Source organism: Aythya marila, assembly GCF_965140915.1.
Source record: "Aythya marila genome assembly, chromosome: 1".
Lineage (NCBI taxonomy): Eukaryota > Metazoa > Chordata > Aves > Anseriformes > Anatidae > Aythya > Aythya marila.
Window position 1 is genome coordinate 142,721,459 of NC_139042.1, and position 17,937 is coordinate 142,739,395.

The following is a 17,937-nucleotide window of genomic DNA, read 5'->3' on the forward strand; positions in this document are numbered from 1 at the left end:
AAGCAGGTTGAGTAAGTGGGAGTTTTGAGTATGCCATTTAGCACGGGATGGTATCTCGAGAAAGGTAAACAGAGTAGAGGCCATCAAGAAGTCACGAGGGGCTTTGAAGAAAGCTCCTTGAGTGGAACGGGGTAGCTGGTGTACTCACTATGGGGCACCCAGAAGAAAAGTCAAGGCAGGGATCTGAGGCAATGGCTATAGATAGACTGTTCAATCAAGAAGGCTGGAGTCTGATGAGTAACTTGATTTGAAAGCCTCTCATTTGCCAACACTTTCAATCCTAAATCCTTCCGCTGAGCTTGCAGGGGAACCACTGTTATGATCTTAGCTGTTACAGCTCTTCTTTTGCTTCCCTCCATCAGGGTGGCAGGTCATGTTCTCAGCCCTGCAAGGGGAGGTCTCTTTTTGTGCCATGTAGCTCCAGTGCCCTGGGCCAGGCAGATGCTCCATATCTAAGGTATCTAGAGGGGCATATGTCTTCCTCTCCTGATTCTTGTTCCCCTTCCTCCTTAGGTGATGAGGAGCTGGTCCAGGAAGTGCTGTTTGATGCCGTGGTCACTGCACCCATGGAAGCCTACTGGACAACACTAGCCCTCAATATGTCCTTGTAAGTGTATGAGAAGCAAATATGGGTAAAACACCATTGAACCTGCATTTCCAGATGCTATGGGCTTACATAATGCCTGAAAGAGTCACAGATTCTTTCAAAGTATGTAAGAAATTTTAGAAATAGCTCAAAAGGTTGTTAGAACTAGCTCAATAGCTTTACAAATAGCTCAAAAAGCATTTCTCAGGAGTGGACTCCATCAGGTTGGGCCTCCTCACGTAAGCCTTTAGTTTGGTGAAGGTTTTTCTTGGTAACAGAATATTAATGCCATTCATGTTTGAATTCCACTGGAGGCCAGCAGTGATTCAGTGAACAAAGATCTGCTTCCAGCAGACAACATGCAACTTACACAGATGTGTGGCTATGGGACTCTTGTCCCTGTTTCAGTTACCAGTATCCCTGCTGCTGATGGAGCTTGAGCCAGGAGCAATCATGCTAGGATACCCCGATACCAGTGCACACACCCTTAAACAGCCAACACTAACACACCTCTTATTTTAAGGTTGTGCCATACCACCACACTGCAGCAGGCTCTCTACCATGTAGCTCTCCCATCTGTGCCCTTGATAATCCAGCAAGACACATCCAAATCAATCTACAGAGCCAGTCTGTTACCCTGCCCATCCTGTGCTTGTTTGAGACAGATATTCTCTCTCTGCAGTCCTTTTCCCTCGCTTCAACCTATGTACAGGCAGCCTAGAGCAGGGCTAGCAGGAAGACAACAGCTTACATCCTCCTTTCAAAAGAATGCAATGAGCAAATTTCAAAGGTGTCAACCTAGGCACAGGTCTAAGCCTAAGGTCATCACTCGGGCAGAAAGATGGCTCTTCTGAGAACTGTTTGCTTCTGCTCGTATATTTCTGTTCCACAGGGAGACTGAGGCAGGGGTCGAGATGGCATTTCTGGGCACTCGAGCTGGACTCATGAGGAGTGCTCTGTATGTGGGCTCTGAGAAACTTTCCAACAGGTAAGTCCCTACTCTGCATTAAGGGATTTCTCTCAGTGTCTCTGAAGGGGCACCATGAAATTAACACCAGGCTTAGAAATTTATTTGGGGATGCAGAAATAGAAAGTAAAGGAGCAAGACCCTGGTGGGATGGGTGCTGATTTATGCAGGCAGGGTAAGGGCCCTTTATGTTTCTCTGGTCCTCTTGATTTTTTCCTGAAACACTGTCCCAAAGTGCATTAATTTCACTGTAAAATGGAAAACTTCGATTATGCCCCAAATTCAGTTATCTTAGAGAGGAAATGTCCACAATTACTCTATACCCCCAGGAACATTTTGCAGTGTAAAGGCTCTGCACTCCAGTGCCCCGGTGATGTTCCAGCTTGGCTAGGTTTGATCTTTCTGTCTCAGTTCCTCTCTCCCAGTTTTATTCTGTTCTGACTCTTACACTGCTCCCATCATAGCATCCCAGTGCCTTCCAGTGATGCATTAAGTGATGTGACTGACATCTGTCATATACGATTCATTCTCTTGTCCTCTCCGTCAAGGCAAAAGTACACATTCAGAGGAGTTTTTTGATGTGGAAAGGGCACAGTTTTCATTTTAGTTGAGGTTTGAACGTGCAGGCTGGTCCAAGCTTCTGTAAAAAAAGGCCAGGCTGCAGAGGCAGCACCAGCAGATGGAACAAAACAGGATGGCGGTGGTCCTCAGCTTTGTGCCAGGTGTTTCGCTGTCTCCCAGTTCTCCAAATACGAATTGGATATTCAAGGCGGGGAGCTCCGTTGTGCCTGACATGCGCTCCCTGACAGCCACAGTCCTCGAGTTTCTGAGGAAGTCTTGGATAACTCAGCATAGCCAGGATCTGGTGACGAGGAATTAAAAACCACCTGCTAAAGGAAGCTAACATGATGACTCCCTACCCCACACAGCGTTGTTCAGTGCTTCTCAACGCTCGCAGTCACTACACCTCAATGAGGGATCTGTCACAGGAGAGGCACTTTCGGAATCTCCTGACGGGAAGGCACTGCATAAATGAGCAATTAGCGCTCTGTCAAAAAAACATACAGCAAAAGGAGAGCCCGAAAACCACGGGGACGTGTCGGCCAGGCAGGCTCAGGCGCCCTTAGCGTCTCCTTCACCCCCAGCCCTGCCCCGTGCCCTCGCCGTGGGGGCGGCGGCGGAGCGGCGGCACCGAGGGCCTCGGCCGGGCCAACAGCGGCACCTGGCGGGCGGCCGGCGGCGGAGCGGCGGCCGCGATGGCCCCGGGGGTGCCGGCAGAAAATGGCGGCCGGAGGGCCACGAATGGCCCCCGGGGAGCCTGAGGGGACGTGGCGGTTCCCAGCGCGGAGCTTGGCTCCTGCCTTTGTGGGTTACATGGGGCCCACGGGTGTCCCGCAGGTGCTGAGGTGCTCTAAGTGGCTCCAAGGGGGTGGCCAGCCCCGGGGGGATGCACTGTATGAAGAGCTGCTCTCTGGTTTGTGCTGGCAGGAAATTCCTGACTCGGAAGGACAAGGAGAGCATCTTCACCATGGACCACTTCCCTCTGTGGTATCGCCGGGCAGCCGAGCATCCCCCCGGCAGCTTCATCTACAGCATAGTTTCGGAAGATGATGCAGGTAACCTCAGCCTGAACACGAGAGGAGAGAAGAAAAAAGGTTTTTCACGTATATCTTCCAACACCACGCTTATCCCAAACCCTTTATTGCCACTCTTGCACAGTAGGAATTACTGAGGCATTCAGCATACCCTGCGTAGAGGCATAGAGTCAGAACCATCAGAGTCACAGTCAGGACTGATGAGGAGTCAGCAGGGACTCAGGAAGAAGTGACTTTAGAGGGTGGCTTTTTTTTTCCATCACCGCTTTCTATGACAGGACAGGATGGGCTTGTTAGGGACAAGGGAGGAGTGCTTGTCCATAGTTTTCTCCTGGTGAGGGTGTCTCGTTGGTGCCCTATGTTCTTTCCATCACGCTACGAAAATATGGCACCTCCTCCTTAGCAAACACAAGAGAAAAAGCAAAGATTGGCTTTTCAGTGTCTCTTGCTTAGGGTGTTGGTTCCTGTGAGCTTGCAGAGCCAGCCAGGGCTTCCTCAAAGGCTGGAAGAGAGCAGAAGAGCCTGGAAAGGAAAAAAAAAAAATCAAAACAAAATCCTGTTGTGAGACTCCTACACAAAAGGCGAAATCCCCTCTGTGCCCTCCCTGGCCTCTAGCACTCAGTCTCTGTCAGGGAGCTCGGCACTTGAGCTGTTAAAGCTTTTTGTGGCACGGTGGTGGGAGGCTGGTGGGTGGGAAAGCAAGCAGCAACGAGAAAACCAGACTGGGAGGCTGGAGATGAACCAGGATGTAAAGAGGGAGGGATGGGAAGAGAAAGGACTTGAAACCTTCCACCCAAGCCTCTCTCTCTGCACAGCACCCTTACATCTCCCTCAAATGGCAAGTGAAGAAAGAGGAGGAGGAGGAGGCATGGCAGGAGAGACCTTTTACTCCCCTACACACAACAGCATTTGCTCTTTGGAATACGGTGTGGTTTAGAAAAACAGGCAGGAACACCCTGTGAGGCTCCCTAGGACAGCTATTATCCAGAACCTAGTAGGCCCTACTACTGCTGGCTAAACACTGGGATTGTGGCTTGATGTGGTTTTATTTGCCATTACAGGTAGTTTTGCATGGATAAAGGCAGAATAGAAGCTGCCTCTCTTTTTTGTATGACATTGCTATTGGTCAGGAACTTCAATAAAGTCCAGGACCCCATTTGCCTGGACACCCTACAGGCACTTTATAAGAAGTAATGCCTGCCCCTGAAGACCTTATTCTCTAAAATGTACAGGAGATTATTAGTCTCGTTAGGCATGAGCAGCTGGGATCAGACTGATTCATGAGATCATACAAGATGGCTGTGAAGCGCCTGGAAATAATATTCAGTTCCTCTGAGCCACTGTGCTTCAATGTCAGAGCAGACTCTGAGCCCTTTGCTTGACATCCTTAGAAGCAGAGGTGCCTCACCTTTTGGTCAGAACAGGCCACCCAATTTCTTAAGAAATTCTTGCTGATTAGATCCCAAAGTACCCCTTCCATGCTTTCCTCATGAGCCAGTGTATGCCCACGGTGTGACAGGTGGGTCCATTGCCAATACTCTTCTTGTCACATAAGAGGGAAGAGACCAAAGAACTGGCGAGGAGTACAGCAGGGAATGGCTGCAGGTCATCAGAAAAATTTATCCAGGGTACACTCCTCCAGTGTCCAGAAGTCCCAGAGAGAAGACAGCAGGGAAAGCTCTGCAAGTCAAATAAAACTATTCATGCAGTCCAGATGTGTCATGTGATGTTTGTTAGTTTTTGTGTGTGTGTGCTGGGTTTGTTCCTTTGTTTTTCTAAGGGACAATATGAGCATGTTGCTTATTTGTCTCATCCTCGGGGTGAGCAAGAAATTTGGGGTTCACCATAAAGGCAGGATCAGGCTCGAGGCATGTGAGCATAAGTTGGCTGGGTATTTGTTTCACGAGGACTTTACTAGTTCTGACATCCTTGAGCAAGCTAATCTGGCTTCAGTCCAAACAAAAAAAAAAAAAAGAGACTCCAGGCTAAACTGCAGTAGCCACTGAATCATGCTCAGGACATGCTGGGTACCAAAAAGAGTGATGACGGCAGAAATGGAAAACAGTAACAAATGCTGTAGCTCTGGGAGAGGAAAGAACACCTGATCCATCCGGCTGAGCAAGAGTTTTCCATACAGCATGCAAGCAAGTAGTCAGTTGTAGGCTAAATTGATTGTGCTGACCTTCAAACTGTCCCCTGGCAGTTTCAGAAGAGGTGCTCCAGCTGAAGCTAATCTGATCGCTTTCCATTTCTGTATTATTATTATTTAATGTAACATGGGCAATTGCAGGCTGAAACAACTGCACTAGCAAAGACAGCAAGTGGGGTTCAGTTGCTTAAATCTATCCATTCGTGCTATTTTAAATGCCTTGTTGGATCCAAAAGATCTGCGTGGGGCTGGCAGATGTGACACAGGACCTACAGGGACACATGAAGCAGCAGCTAAATGATAAAAGGGATGCCCTTGGGCATAACAAAGTTTAGGCAGCTGAATCTATCCCAGAAGACTGTTTTTAAAACAGAGTGCACTCTGGAAGTACCCATGAGTATCACGTCTGTCTCCAGTTTGTAGTGCCAGCCTGACTTGGGCAACAGAGCTGGGCATAAGCCTGGCCTTTGCTGTGCAAGGATCAATGTCAGAATTCCCTGTCCTGCTTCTCCTTTGCCTACAGAGTTTAGCTGGTGCATGAAGCAAAGCAGTCTTCCAGCACAAGAGGAGTTCTGCCTGCCCAAAATGCAGGAGGCCAGTCCTTTATATTTTATGCCAAGGATGTTGCTTTTCTCCTGAGATAAACAAGTCAAGTCATTAGCCTTTTAGGTTGCTTATGTGGTTTGAAAGATGCAGTCCTCCAGATTCTTGGATCCTTCAGGGCTGAGGCATAAGTATGCACTGATCTGGATGTGAATCCTGCTGCATGTAAGCTAACCAAGCCTGCTGGTTTCATGTCTTGACAGAGGGAGGAGGCCTTCCAAAAGTGGTGACAGTGAGCACAGCAGTGGCTGTATCCGTGGATGGGAAGATGGGTATTGCTGCAGGTAGGAAATCCTGGTTTTTCTTTTATCTTGAATGAAACAGTAACGTCGTCGTATGTTGAGAGTGGGAGTTGAGAGCTGTTAGATTGTCATTCAAAGGAGGTGATGGGAGCCACAATAGATTGTCATGTTGAAAAATAGGCAAAACAGAGAACATTGGAAAAGGTACTAAATGGCTGACATGCCTTTGCAAGGGAAATGGGCTGTTTGAATGCAAGCTTTCCATCTTGAGCACCAGTGATTTCTGTGGATTGAGACTGCCTGTTTCCCTGGAGCATGAGTTGGTTAAGAAGTCAATGTAGGTTTTGAACCACTTTCAGGGCACACTTTTGGTTGTGTAGGATGTAGAGATGCACATTCCTGCATCTCTATTGTTTTCTCCACCGAAAAATAACTTTCTGGTGAAATGGCTTTGTTGCTGGATTTCCAATTTATGCATACAGATTTCTGAACTTCTCTTTGCACCTGAGCTTTGAACCCTGTTTAACAGACTTTCACCATACTCTGCGTCTACTTTTGGAGTACTTGCAGAACACATTATTTCTCTCAGAACCTCAAAGCTTCTGAAACTTTACCATTTTCTGTAGCAATTGCTTCAGGCTTTACAACAGTACAATAAACTCAGAAGTGAATCAGAGTACCCACTTAACAAAACAAAACAACTTTAATCAATAGTGTTGGCTTCAGACCCAAACTAAACTCGCTGTGTACGAGTATTGGTGTGAACAAAACTGTAGCTAAATCTGAGTGGATTTTTTTTTTTTTTTTGATGTGGCAACAGTAAGGGAATAGGTTGGCAGAACAGATCATGGAGCAGTTATTAGCAGAAACATGCAGAGATGCAAAGCTACCTGTGAAGGAATGGTTAGTGTTAATGGAGTCCTGTCTGGTGGGAGAAATGACTGCACAGAGCAGATGCTGAACAACAACTTTGAATTTCCAGTTATGTGCGAATCTGTCTTTTAATTCTTAACAGTAAAATCAGTTGCAGACTTTTCTTCTATACTGAGTAGCATTACAGTAGATGTTCTCTAAAGAAAAATTGTGCAACATTTATCTCAGCATGAGGTTATGCCAACTGCTAAAGAAATATCCAGTAGAGACAAGGTCGTACTGCAGATACCTTCAGATCACAGAGTCAGCTGCTGCTTGTACCTAGGCTAGGTAGGACGCAATGGATGGCCTTCAATCTACTGCTCAGTTAAACTGCAGCAATTTAACTTCATCTGATGAACCATTCTTTAATTTCCGGGCTTTCAATAAGTTGCAGTTGAGAGTGGTGCTAAGTATCACCAGGGGAATGAGAGAGTACTTATAAACTGAGGGAGTGGTGATATAAAATAGTGCTGTTAACGGCTATAACACTGTCTCAAATCCAAACAAATTTATTGTGACATGAAGCCTGTCCAGAGACCCGTGTGAAATAGAGGAGGTTTCAATACAGTTCATTTAAAGTAGGTGCTTGGGTCACAGAAACTGCCCCCAAAACTGGTACTAGCTGGCACTGTTAGAAGAACTAAATAGCATTGAGACTATGTACCACTGGGGCATTTTTCTGGGCTTCAATTTGGGAGGAGAAAAAAAAATGTTTTTAAATATCATTTTTCATGATTCTTTCTGTTTCCTTTCCTGAGCTGTGAGTTAGAGCAGAGGCACACAAACAGTTGATTTGGTACTCAGCATAAACACAAGGAAGGAAACTTCTGTGTGGAAGAGCTGGAGCAAGAACAAGTGACAGGAGGAGCTGCCCCTGACGGAGCTATTTTTCTTCTGTCAGCAGCACTTTTCAAAACCCCTGTGGAGATTTCCACCCTCTCAGTTATGCTGAATGCAGAATAGACTCTGCACGGACATGCTGTGAAGGGGCAGAGTCCTCTGCTGTAGGAAGATGAGGGTGGGAAAAACAGCAGAGGATAGGGAAAAGTCCTGTCAAAACAGTGGTATTAAGGTAAAGTTTCTGTCATTTGTGGAAATTATATAGAACAAACCAGTTTCTTCACCCGTAACCACAGAAGCTGAGAGAAATGAATTCTCAATTGCTTTCATTCCTTAGAGGTACCATGGTCCCCGTCGCAAGTCATCATGCTAGGTGACCTGACCACAAGCATCTTCTGCTTATTTTCACACGTGGTACATTCAGCTGGGTGCTCTTCGTTCCCTGTTCCTTATGTGTTGATGAAAAATACTCATGTTTCATCCAAAGCATGACAGCACCGAGGGAAGTAATTTCTCCCAAAGGGTCCAAAATCCTTCAGGCCCCCGCTGTACCCCCCATTGACTTCAGTGGGAGTGGGAGGGTTTGCGTACATTTACAACTTGGTTTTGGGGCATCCAGGAGCAAAGCGGTTCTGTATCTATATTACCATTTGCATTTTTTTAGTCGTGACAAGGTTCATCATCTGAATCTTTCATAATAGCAGTAGTCTTTAAAAAAAAAAAAAAATAAATAAATAAAAATATTGTGTTCATGCTACCTATTGCAATACTATTTGTTCTTGAGGGTAACAACTATGAGAGGAAGGGTAAAGGCCTCTCTTCACTCCCCTCAGACTGACATAATCATGGTGAGTAGCTCGGGCCTGGTTCTGGGGGGCTTTACCCAGCGTTAGAGGCTGCAGCACAAATGATGGTGGGCAGTGCTGCAAAACCATCCTACCCCCGTGCTGGGTACAGGGGAGAGGTGAGGGAAGGGGAGCGAATGGAGACACAGCAAGAGGCAATCAGAGCAGAATGGGATGCAGATTGTTATTATTGTTATTTGGATGGCATCAGCCCTCAGTGGGCATGATAATCGCATTCATTTAGAGTCAGGACACTACCAGAAATCAGCTTGATTCCCAGCACAGGATCCCAGGAAGCCAAATACCTGGGTAGGCTTGCGGTTTCTGGATAAATGCTGTCACCGTTCTGTAGAGGGGGGACAGCAGAAGGCTTTTTAAGTGCCCCTATAAAAGTGCAATTTGTCTGAACTGGCCTGTCATTCTGCCACTGATTGTTACTGGCAGTTGCTTGACTTGATGGTGCTTGGGGGGACTTTGTAAGCGCTCTGAAATGTTCGCTATGCGTGCAGTGAAGAATTAAGCTCTAGGGCTTACAGCTCTGCCCGTGGGCTGGGGGCACCCCCAATGCCCCCTCAAGGAGGATGCCGATGACAGGGCCCCTTTCCTGCTGGCAGCTGGATGGCAGTCCCCGGCCGAGGCGGAGAAAGGCAAGCTCCAAAAACCAAGCGGCCAGGAGGACGAGATAGGCCTGGGCTCTGTCAGAGAGCAAGGGAGATGTCAACTGGGATTAGAGAGCAGCCAGCCTGCAGCGCTGAGGGCAGCGATGGAGGGGGAGCACAGGGGCTTCCATCCTCCCGGGTCTGCCTGGCATGGCCCAGCCAAAACCCTGCAGCCAGGGCATTGTGCAGACCTTTGGAGGCTTGGAGAAACCCACAGAGGACACCACAGAGCTGCTTGTGCTCGCTGATTTGGGTGCTCTCAGAGCTGCTGGGGCTTTGGGGAGGCCACGCAGGCAAACCTACCGCTGTAGCTGTTACTTTGAGTTACTGTTAGCTACCTGCTCTATTGTGCTTTGGCAGTTCAAAGCACTCTGCAAACATTAAGTAATGCCTGGATGATTAATTATAATTAATTAGCAGGCAGCCAGTCTCCTGGGATGTCAGTCCAGTGCCTTGCTCTGGCGCTAACTTCGCTGGAAATGAAAAATAAGGGCTTGCGATGGCACTCTCCCCAAGCCAAGTCCTGCCCCAGATAGCACTGTCATCTGCTCCCTCCACTGAGTCAGTAGCCTGGGGCTTTATGGTCCTCAGGGGGTGCGCTGCAGAAATCACATGTAGCTGCTGACAGAAGCTTTTAGTGATTTAAAGCCCCAGTGAAACTGCTGGAATCTGCACGGGAGGTTAGCTGTCACTTTGGGCAGGGTATGACGTCTCTTTTATTGCCTGACCTTCTGCCTGTTGGAGTTACGTGGTGGCTGGCTGCTGGTCAGAGCAGGAACAGGTAGGAGGTTTTTTCTGTGAGGCTCCTTGCCACTGCTGCTGTGTCTCAGGGACAGGAGGTGGCCGATACCAGCAAAGCACAGGGCATGGCATGCACAGGCTCCACCGTGCCTGATAAAACAAACAGGACGTGCAAACAGCCAGGTGGGAGATCAAGGTTTATTTTATACAACACCTCTCTCTTCTCTTCATATTCAAAGTTGCTTCTTATTTACAACAATTGGACCACACCAAAATTGTTACCCTGTGATGACAGCAGTATATACAGATGTGTATGGGGAGAGCCCAGACAAGCCCAAAGAAGGCTGAAAGAAGAGAAATATCGTTCCTACTGTACGGAGAGGGCTTGGAGACATTGAGTAAGGACAGTATTAAGGCCAGTATTTTCAGAAGAACTGTACTCCCAGCAGGAGCAGATTTTCAAAAAAGCTTAAAATTTTTTTTTTCAGAAGTATTTGAAATCAGCCAGTCTGAAAATGGGTAGTGGAAAGTAATTTTGCCATTAGACTGCTGGTTAAAACCCAGCCTTTGTCAGTCTGGCGGAAGCTCTTCATTTGAAAACCGTTTACTGGCCAGCTTGACGTCCCTCTGTCCTCTCCCTCGGTCCCCAATTTTGGCTACCTGCTGTCTGTTACCAGCGAGCAGAGAGGAGAGATGCAGGTGTCTTTTTCAGCAGTTCTGTTGCTGTGGCATCTTTTCAAACTCATCTACACACAATTCTGTATTCCTACGGTTTTGTTGTTGGGTGGATAAAACATTTCAACCCCCTCTCTGTTCCTCTCCAGAAAGTGACAGTTGCACCTGTGAAAACGATGTAAAATGCATGGAAATAAGCTGCAATAATGTGAGCACCTTTTACACTGGAATAGTTGCATCCAAGCTAGAGAATTAAAATTATTTTACTACACTGGCTTGAAAACCAGTGTGACATTGCCAATACAAAGTCTGAGAGCAGCTGATCTCCTGAGTATGTGCTGCCATACACAGAAGGCACGCTGTCCCTCTTTTGATGCTGGATGTGGTGCCAACATCCTCCCAGTGTAGGAACTTTGCAAGAAACTTCTGCAAGCTCCCAGGGCATCGCCTGGGTGCCTTTATGGAAGGGCATGATCTCCCCTGCATCCAGGGATAGAATGGGTAGAAAGAAGGAAGACCTAGCTCATTTTCAGCCCATTTCGGTGTGCCAAAACCAGTCTCTCTCCATTCACGCTGCTTTCCTGCATCCCTCAATCCCTCATCCACCTTCCTGCCTGCCTGCCATCCTTGGTGTCCTACTGTATGTACTGAGCCTTTGTGCAGAGAGATCTGCAAGCAAAAAGGCTGGGGCCTCAATGTTTCTGGGGCAAACCCCAGCTACTCTATGAGCCAGACAAAAGTAAGGCGATTGCTTTATTTTTCACAGGGACTGTTCTTACAAAGTCAGCTTTTTGACAGGGTTTGGAATCGGAGCTGGGACCACAGAGTTCCCTGCTCAGAGCTAGTTACCTTCCAGCCAGGTCAGTGAACAGGCAGAAAGAAAGCATCTGCCTTCAAAACTCCACATCTCTGCACGTAAATGGTACCTACTGACAGTGGGGCCAAATATGTTTATTTTATCCTCAGAAGAATGCAAAAGACAGTTATGTGGGACGTTTTCCATAGCATTCTGCCTCCTCTGGCTGGTCATCCATCAGCAATTTCCTTTTCCTCTACGCTGTATATGCTCTCTGCGTAGACTTTGAGATCTTCAGTGCCTCCCAGTGTGTGTGACATTGCCTGTTGCCTTGGGAATGAGCCCTCCTGGGACTTCCAGCCCTCAAACGTCCCCAGCCTTGGAGCCTGTTCCGGGCTGGGGCTCCAGCCCAGGAGCCTGTTCTTGCCTGTGCGTAGCAGAAATCTTCTAGCCTAGGGTTATCCATCACCCCCGCCTCTGTAGCTCCTCTGATTGCCATGGTTGTCACGCTTGAAGGGAAGAGAGCCCTTGACACTGACTCAGGAGAGGCTTGCATATAGCTGGATTTTTAGATTGGCACCCGGCGCCTTCGCCGTGTTCCCTTTGCTTGCAAATTATTTGATATCATTTTAATTCCGAGCCGAATTAGAGCAGTGCGAGGGTTGCCACGGCAACCATTTCCTTGTGCCTTTTGCTCTGACTCATTGCAGACAATTACTCTCGCGCTCCAGGATTCACAGATGTGATAGGAGAAGAATCATGTGCTGGGGTTTCAACTTTTTTTTTTTTTCTTTTAATTTCTTCCCCATCCTCTCTTGCATTAACTCCTACCTAGCCAGGATGGTCAGGGACCTATATCTCTGCCCAGGACCACGTGAGCCTGAGGGAGCATCTTACACGTAGAATATGTGGAGATGCGCAACGTGCGAGGGCATTTGTGCATCTCTGTGTGGTTTTGCATATGCAAACAGTTTCTCTGCAGCGTGCTGTGTGGTTGTGGTACCTGTCTGCGCATACAGCTATGAGCAGGCAGAGATGCTTATCTTCATGGAGTGATTTCCATATAGTGCTGCCTGTGGTGGGGCTGCGTACTTGCACATGCTTTCTGCGTGTACACAGCGGTATGGACATCAGTAATCCGCGTGGATGTGGAAGTGTACCTGGTGTGTGGTAGATGCGGGTGTGCAGAGAAGGGTGGCAGCAGTCCGTCAGGTCACGGATGGGCCAGGGCAAAGGCTACCAGCCTAACTAACACCTTACTAACCAACCAACCAGCCTAACCAACCTTACTAACACCTCTGACCAAGTAGGGTACAAACCTAAATCTCTGTGCGAGAGCAAGGCCAGCGCTTTGCCTCACTTACCCCTATCCCTCCACAACAACCCGTGCCTGCACATCTAAAGTGGTGTTACCCATGCAAGGATCATAGCTTTGGCGTGGCTATACTTGATGTCATGAGCTGTGTTAGGACCTGTAGGTGTAAAGTCATGTGAGAAGATGCTAAAATGGTCACAGAAGCAGTCTGTGACTGTGAGGATGAGGGTAGGAAATATTATAGTACAGCAGGTTATAGGAAATACTTTGTGAGGTGATTTGGCTTCATTTCAGCCAAAGCACAAGCAAACAAGCATTGTGGGTTGAGAAACATGGAAACTTAGCAGGTCTGAGGCATTTCCAGTCTATTCCTAAGATGTATGACTTTTACCACCAAACTCAGGCTATTTCCTTCCTAAGTTGCTTTTCTGCTGTGCCATCCCCTTAAGGCACACATCTCCCCATCACAAGGCTGTGTAATGAGGCTCCTGCTGCAAGGCCTTTCTCTTCATAAGACCTTTTTTTTTCCGTTTCTCTCACTGGGATAGAGAAGTCCCATTCGGAGGATCATAGGATACTTCATCTGGAAGGCACCTCAGGAGGGCTGTAGTCAACCTCCTGCTCAAAGCAGGGTCAGCTAGGAGGCCAGACCAATTTGCTTAGGGCTTCATCGCAGGAATATTCCTGATAATGTTCCCAGAAGTATTCCTCGTTCCTCCCTAATGCAGTTACACTGCACTCTGGGGCTGTAGAGAGGCTTTACCAGCAGCAAGTCTCTTTTTCTCTGCCTGTCCTTGCCCTGTACAAGGGCTCACTGAGGGCCGTGGAGGTGCTGAATGCAGTGGGTACGGGCCCAGCATTGGGTGTGGAGGCCTGAAAGGTGTGAGAGGAAAGGAGGGCTCTGCGCCCGAGTTATTGATAAGGGCAGCAGTGTCGTCCTTGGGGCAAGAAGCAGTCTGAGTGCTGGGAACATGCTGCCCAAGCTGCTGAGTGCTCTCAGTGCTGGCGCCTGGATGCTCTCCCTCCCTGGCAGATGGAAACACAAGCTTATAGCAAGGGTGTTTGTTTTTTTTTTTCAGCTCTGTCCACAGTTGTGTCTCCATGTCGACTGGAAAAGTGAAAATCCAGCAGTCAGGATGAAGGAAGGCAGCGAAATAAGTTTGTCAGTCTCAGACCTCTACGTGTGACCTCTGTAATGTTTGTAGTGCTTTAGAGGAAATTTGGAAGGAAAGTGCAATTTTTATCATGTGGTTAGGGAAAAGGGAGTCAGGCAATACGTTTTCAACAATGCTAGCTCATGCCAGGCTAACCCATTAGCTTCCTTTCAGATGATTGTTTTCCTGGAAGGCATAAGAAATTTCAAAGGTCTGATCTTTGTGTATCAGTAAGGCACTTGATACGGTGCCCCATAAGAAACAATTTGTTAAACTAGAGAAGATAAGGAAAGACAGAGGAGCTGTGAGGGACAGAGAGGTAGAATTGAATCTGGAATGATGGCAACAGCAAGGTCACCTGTCCATCTAGCACAAGGTCACTTGTAGCACTCCCTGCCAGCATTAACCTGAGACCCTGACGCTAATAGGAGTAGGTAGTGAGGAAGTGTCCTGATGACTCGACACTAGAAGGCATTGCTAGTACAGGGAAGGACCAGGATATCGTAGAGCAAGCCTTATTTGACCTTGGCAGGAGTACCAGAAACAGAATGAATTTCAGTAGTACGACAGACAAGGTCATATGCTTGAGAACTAATATTGGAAATCCGTGAGCTGGGAACTCTGCAAGAGCTGGCAGAGAGCACAGCGGGCAGGACTAGAGGCAGCCCTTGTCTTCTGGGAACTGCTGGGTCCATTTTGAAAAATCTCAGTGAGGGTCCTCAGTTTAGGCTGTGTTTGCCCCCTGATGCCCACAAAAAAAAATGAGGGAACCTTTCCCTACCGCAAGAAGATCTGAGATCCTTGCCAAAAGGCAGCCAGGCAGACTTGGTGGCTCCCAGCAGCTTTAGCCAGGGCTCAGCAATGTCCTGCTGTTCCCCACCCTGTTCATCACCAACCTTTGGCTCTCAGAAGTTCGTGTTCTGAGGATCTGTCTTCCAAATTGAGGATTTAAAAAAAAAAAAAAATCTCTTCAGGAAAGAGTTGGTAAATATGTCACGAGAAAGCTGAAAGGAAAAATGCTGAGAACTTTATTAGCTGCTGGTAGGATGATGGCAAGTGGTGGTGTGACGCAGTTGTGGAAGAAGGAAAGGATATCCTAAAATGCACCTGGTGAGTTATTTCCAATAACTCAAGTAGTAGTGCTATTGCCCAAAGCCCTGTGAGACCTCTCTGGTTTGTGTTACAGTTTTGGCCAGAGGCGTACAGCCTCAGAGAGGTACAGACAGGAGAGGAAAGGGAAGCTTTGTGAGAGGAGCCTGTGACAGCGCAGCTTGCTTAACCAAGTGGAACCAGGGCTTCAGCAGATAGGCTTGCTGTAATAATGCATCCTGGAGGAAACATTTAAACTGAAGGGCACTGCTAGTGTGAAAACAGTGTAGTATGGGGAGGCCGTGAAAATATTTAGGGTGGAAAACTCCAGGAGGGTTTCTAGCCAGTAGGGTGATAGAGCTTTAGAAAAACTCTCCAGGCAGAATCTGAGGTAAAAAGCCACATGGGTTCAATGTGAAGCTTGAAAAGTGTGTAAGAGGGTGATGGTGCTTATAATGGAGAGGTGAGACTGTGTTAGCTTGCAGTCCCTCCTCTGTCACTGAAGACCAGCTGAAGTCCTTGGTCTCACCATTCAGCAATACAGACCCAGTTAAGCACGTAAGCCACGGAGCAGTCGTTCAGGGTACTCCCCATTCACCACAGCCCTCCCTTTGGGTGCCAGGCTGGGCCTTTTTGCCATATAATTCACGTATTCCATGATTTTGGTCACGATGGAATAAAAATAACTCCTGCTGATGCAGCTGGAGGCCTCAGCGCAGTGCCAGGCAGGCCGCAGGTTGGCCGGGGCTGACCTAAAACCCTCCCGCAGCCTCTGGCAGCGTGATGGTTTCCCCTGATTGATTTGGGTTTTGCAGGGAGCGGAGAAGCCCCAGCTTATGATAACAAGCCTTTAAAAAGCAGATGGGGACGTGGGGGCTGGCGTGTGTGTGTGGCAGCTGAGAAGTGACAGTAGAGGAGATCAGAGAAGGGCAAATCTGAAAAGCAGCTGGTCAGAGGCAGCCGCTGAGCGGGGATGATCAGTCACAGGAGAGGGAAAACCAGCAGGAGGGAGGAGGAGGAACCGGGGGATCAAAGACATTTATGGCCAGGGGGAGAGGGCTGAAAGGTACCATGTGAGACCAGGAGTGAATGAGAAAGCGGGGACTGCTGGAGGGGGACCATCGGTTTAGATAAAACGCTAGGTCTTCCTCTTGCCAAGAATTGTAGAAATCTGGAGAGTTTTGTGAATCTGTACTACAATAAAGGGGGTTATGAGTGAGATCAGAACCAGTTTACAATTAACCAGCTCCATCAAAATGACTGCCAGGGTTTTGCAGTAGCTTTTCCTTCTGCTGGCATCTTTAAAGTAGGAACAATGCTCACACCGCCTGGCAAGTGTGTTGTGAGGTACGGCTGGTGGGTAGGTGTAGGGAAAGGTGGTATTTACTATTGGGTGGCAATAGCTACGTATTACCTACAATACGGGTCACAGAGTTTGATGGGTGAGGAGCATACTTTTAAAAGGAGGAAAAACTGGAAGCAGTGCAGCACAGGGCTACGTTATTGTTCCAGAGCTGAGGAATTGCTTTATAGTGAAAATGAACTGAATGAAAATCTGCTTATCCTACCAAAAAGAAGATTGGAAGGTGATTTGATTAGTGTATAAGGTACCTTCACAGGGAGAGGTGCTGGTTACTAAACATATGTTTTCTAATCTACCAGAGAGAAGCATCACAAAAACCTGTGACAGGAAACTGAAACCAAGCAGATTCAAGTGAGATATTCAGCAAGAATGCTAACAATGAGCATGAGTAGTTACTGTAGTAGGGTACCAAAGGAAGAGAGTTTTATTTTTCATCTCTTGCATGTTTTCAAATCAAATGTAGATGCCTTTCTGGAAAATTCGACTCAGCTGCATGTAAACACACCCTGTTGGACTTTCTACAGGATAACTTCTCTGTTTTCTGTTTCATAAGCTAAACAGATTGAGCTCTTTAAGCCTTTCACAGCAAGGCATTTTCTGCCACCCTCAAATAACGTTTGTGGTTCTTTTCTGCACACTTTCCCAGTAGCGTGCAATACACAGAAGGTCAGACTGGATGATCTAAAGTCCCTTCTGGCCTTTATACTCTCTGAATCTCTGCCTCTGTGAATTCATTAATGTTTGCAAGCTCCCAGAGAGCTGCCAAAGGCAAGCACTATAGAAATGCAAAGCATTGTTGTTACTCTGGATATTTCCCTTGAGCTTTATGCAGAGCTGGGTGAGTATCTCGGTGTAGCGTCTGTGCATTTTTTCTCAAATGAAATACCTACATTTGTCGCTCTTCCTGTGCCCTTTACGTGTTGACTCTCTGCAGATGTTCTAGCAAACAAGTTTATTCCCAAGTTAGAGCACAGAAAAAGCAAATGTTGAAGGGCCAGATCTCGACCTAGCGCCCCGAGCAAGGAGTTGCATGGTGTCCTGGCTCAGAAGCTCCGTGCAAGACAGGTTGTTATTCTTAGCATTGCTCTTTGCTTTCTCCTTGGCTCCAGGTGCCCTGCAAGTTGGTGTCTGCCTGGCAGCAGCACTGTGCCACTGTAGGAAGGAGAGGTCTGTCTACCCCTTTTATTCCTTCTCTCCCACCTTCTAAAGGGAGAAAAGCCGTGAGGATGCTGCCTTGTCCCTGCCTCCTTAGGGCTGCTGCTGTTGTGGGAAGCTCCCCAAAAATGACACAGGAAATTTTTTATTTACTTCAGCTGTGTTCTGTAACTGTAATCATCAGGGAATGCTTATCCTTTGTCTGCATTACACACAGTGCTCTCCAAGGGAAAGCTTTGCGGTCTTCA

At 47.6% G+C, this 17,937-nt stretch overlaps 1 protein-coding gene across 1 annotated transcript in view; it reads left to right on the forward strand.

The window, feature by feature from the left end:
* Positions 1 to 17,937, forward strand: part of CACNA2D4 (calcium voltage-gated channel auxiliary subunit alpha2delta 4) — a gene marked incomplete at its 5' end in the record, with an annotated part of 113,023 nt that overhangs the window by 51,308 nt on the left and 43,778 nt on the right. Inside the window, 4 exons of the mRNA XM_082751847.1 lie at positions 514 to 607; positions 1,479 to 1,574; positions 3,042 to 3,169; positions 6,104 to 6,184. Coding sequence (XP_082607973.1) covers positions 514 to 607; positions 1,479 to 1,574; positions 3,042 to 3,169; positions 6,104 to 6,184 — 399 coding nt within the window. The remainder of the gene's footprint in view (positions 1 to 513; positions 608 to 1,478; positions 1,575 to 3,041; positions 3,170 to 6,103; positions 6,185 to 17,937) is intronic.